Source organism: Fukomys damarensis, unplaced genomic scaffold (genome assembly GCF_012274545.1).
Source record: "Fukomys damarensis isolate Sample0158 unplaced genomic scaffold, DMR_v1.0_HiC HiC_scaffold_5, whole genome shotgun sequence".
Classification (NCBI taxonomy): domain Eukaryota; kingdom Metazoa; phylum Chordata; class Mammalia; order Rodentia; family Bathyergidae; genus Fukomys; species Fukomys damarensis.
In genome coordinates, this window is record NW_022900917.1 from 67485686 (window position 1) to 67488606 (window position 2921).

The window sequence follows — 2921 nt, forward strand, 5'->3', positions numbered from 1 at the left end:
CGCCAGCCCCGCCTCGGGCCCCGCCCCCTCACGTGTACTCGGACCACACCCCCGAGGCCACCAAACGGGCTCCGCCCACCCAGAGCAACGCGGTCCTACGCATCCCGGGCTCCGCCCACCAGGGCGAGCGCTGCTGGCCCCGCCCCCTTAGGGGTCAGTCCACCCGAGCACCACTGAACCACTCAGTCCTCCGCACCTCCGTCCCGCCCAGGGAGCCCTCATTTGCTCTCCTCACAGCGGTCGGCCTTCTGTTCTGGCTCCATCCACCCGCAGCCCCTACCGCCTAGGCCCCGCCCACAGGTTGCCATGCAGAACCCGGTGCCTGCCGCTCTGCGCTACCAGCCCGCCTGCCCCACGAGGGCCGCGTGTGTCTACAGCAGCTGCTACTGGTGAGGGCCGGACTGCAGGGCGCACTGTTGGCGGAGGCCTGGTCTCGGGCGGGGTGGGGCGGGGCGCGCTTTTGGGTTGGACTTGCTCTGCTAGTCTCGGTGTGCGGGGCCGAGGAAGAAGAGTTGGACGCCCAGGGCGGAGGGGAGGAGTTTCTGCTGAACCTGTGTGATTTCAGGTTGAGATGCAGGTCCTCTTAATTTTGGAAGAGAGGCCTAGAGATTTTGAAGGAATATTCCCAAGGTCACCTAGCCGGTAACAGGAGTCCAGCTCACGCCCTGTGGTCCCGGACACCTGGTGTTAACCGCTGTGCTGTCGTTGTGATGATGGTTACAGTTGTGCAGCACTAGCCCTGCGCCGAGCGTCGTTCATGCTGGCTTAAGTCGACTACCTCGCTTGAGCCCCACAGGAGCCTTGAAGGTACTGTTGTGATTCTCGTTTTAAAGATGCGAACGCTGACGCACAGACGGAGGCAAGTAATTTGCTCAAAGCCTCCCTGGAGTCCAGAGTGCCTCTCCACTCTGGGCTTCTCCCGCAGCTGAAGCTCTACTCTACCTATGTCCCTTTCTCTCCCACACTTCCCCTTTCCTTTCCAAGGTAATGACCTCTTCCCTAACGGGGAGAAACCTTAGGACCTTGTAAATCCATCCTTCTCTTCTGGTCCTCAAACAGTGCCAATAACAGCTTCACATTTGTTCAGCTTTGATCACCTGTCAGGCCCGATGGCAGGTGCTTCCATCCAGGCCTAGGAGACAAGTTCTGTGAATTTTCTTCTCCTTATTTTGTTAATGAAAAGGCACAGGAAAGCTGTTTGTTATTAAAAGCTCCAGGCAGGGATTTAGCTCAATGGTTGCACTTCGTGCCTCCAAAGCAATAGGTCCCGGGTTAGATCCCAGGTACCAAAAAAAAAAAAAAAAAAAGCTCTGAAAGGTTTGCCATCACTGTCTGAAATCCTTTCAGTTTTTGTCTCTAACATCCATTCATTGTTTTATTCATTCAACAGATGTTTATTAGGGTTCCATTCATACACTGTTTCCCCTTATGCTGCAACATTAAGTCCTAAAAAAGCCTCTTTCCAATGGCAAAACAAAACACTTTTTATTTTTTTGAGACAAGGTCTCACTATGTAGTTGAGACTGACCTGGAACTCATGATGTAGCCCAGGCTGGACTTGAACTCACAGCGATGCTCCTACCTCCACCTCCCTAGTGCTGGGAATACAGGCTTGTGCCACCATGCCCAGCATCAAAACACATTTCTTAGGTACTTGGATTGTGTGGTGCATGATCTAGGCACTAGGGATATATCCATGAACAAAACTGATAACTGCCCTGGGAAGATCTCATGGTTCCTACATTTTGATGTGGGAAAAGCAGATGAAAACAGGTAAATCCTGCTTAGGTGATGGTGCTATGTGAAAGAGGGAGAAAGTGAAAGGTAGTGACTCATACTATTTTGTTAGCATATTTAAGGAAGGCATTGATCCAGTGATACTGAACAGACTTGCAGAAATAGAGGATGGAAGCTTTGAGGTTAATGGAAGAAGGTCTTCCAGGCAGAGAGCAGCAAGTCAGAAGGAAGCAGGGCCATGGAGGCTGGTGAGATAGGAGTAATCTGATGGAAGCTCACAAGAAATGAACGTCTCCTTGGTAGATGATTCGTTGATTCGTTGTATTGTTTTCTTAGTCTCAATTGCATTAATTTCTGCTCTGATCTTGAGTTTGGCTTTGGATTTAGCTTATTCTTTATCTAGAACCTTGAGATGTAGCAGCTTGTTGACAGTGTTTTAGAGGAATTTCAGACATTTGCTGCTGTTGGATGAGATGTTTAAGGGTTCTACCTATTTATTTTGTGTCATCGATCTTTTGTTCAAATCTGAAAGACAGAGTGTTCACTTTTAATTATATTGATCAAATCATTGTTTTATTTCAGTGAAGAAAATATTTGGAAGCTCTGTGAATACATCAAAAACCATGACCAGTATCCTTTAGAAGAATGTTATGCTGTCTTTATATCAAATGAGAAGAAGATGGTAAGTTGGTGAGTGATTGCTGAAAGAAATCGAGATTTAGGATTACTTTAGAAGCTAAATTAGCATAGATTTAGTACTGTTGTAAGTTGTTCCTTTTAAATACAGCAACATTGTAAAGTTTTTTGTTTTGTTTTGGTTTTTTTGAGACAAGAACTTGGTATACAGTTCAGATTGGCCCTGAATTTACTATGTAGCGAAGGCTGGCCTCAAACTCACAGTGATCCTCCTGCCTCAGCCTCCCAAGTGCTGGATTACAGGCATGTGCCAGCATCCCTGGCTAGTTTGGGTTTTTTTGGTACCAGGAATTGAACTGAGTGTTTCACGCTTGCCAGGCAGGTGCTGTTCGGCTGAGCTATATCCCCAGGATGTCCAGTTAGTTTTTGAATGATTTTTTTTTTTCTTGTAGGGGACACTTGAGTTAGAAATATTTAGTCCCGCTAGGGATTTAGCTCAGTGGTTCCGCTGCCTGTCTCGCAAGCACAAGGACCCGAGTTAGATCCCC

At 48.2% G+C, this 2921-nt stretch overlaps 1 protein-coding gene across 3 annotated transcripts in view; it reads left to right on the forward strand.

The window, feature by feature from the left end:
- The first annotated feature begins 306 nt into the window (after positions 1–306).
- The window catches only part of Ntaq1 (N-terminal glutamine amidase 1), a 19215-nt gene continuing 16600 nt past the window's right edge, over positions 307–2921 (forward strand). Inside the window, exons 1-3 of one of the 3 annotated variants that reach the window (XM_010611245.3) lie at positions 308–389; positions 566–807; positions 2320–2419. In XM_010611245.3, the coding sequence (XP_010609547.1) occupies positions 2417–2419 (3 nt within the window). In that variant the 5' untranslated portion in view covers positions 308–389; positions 566–807; positions 2320–2416. Of the gene's footprint in view, positions 390–565; positions 808–2319; positions 2420–2921 lie in introns of all 3 variants that reach the window. The other 2 variants (XM_010611246.2, XM_010611244.2) reach the window with 2 other exon arrangements.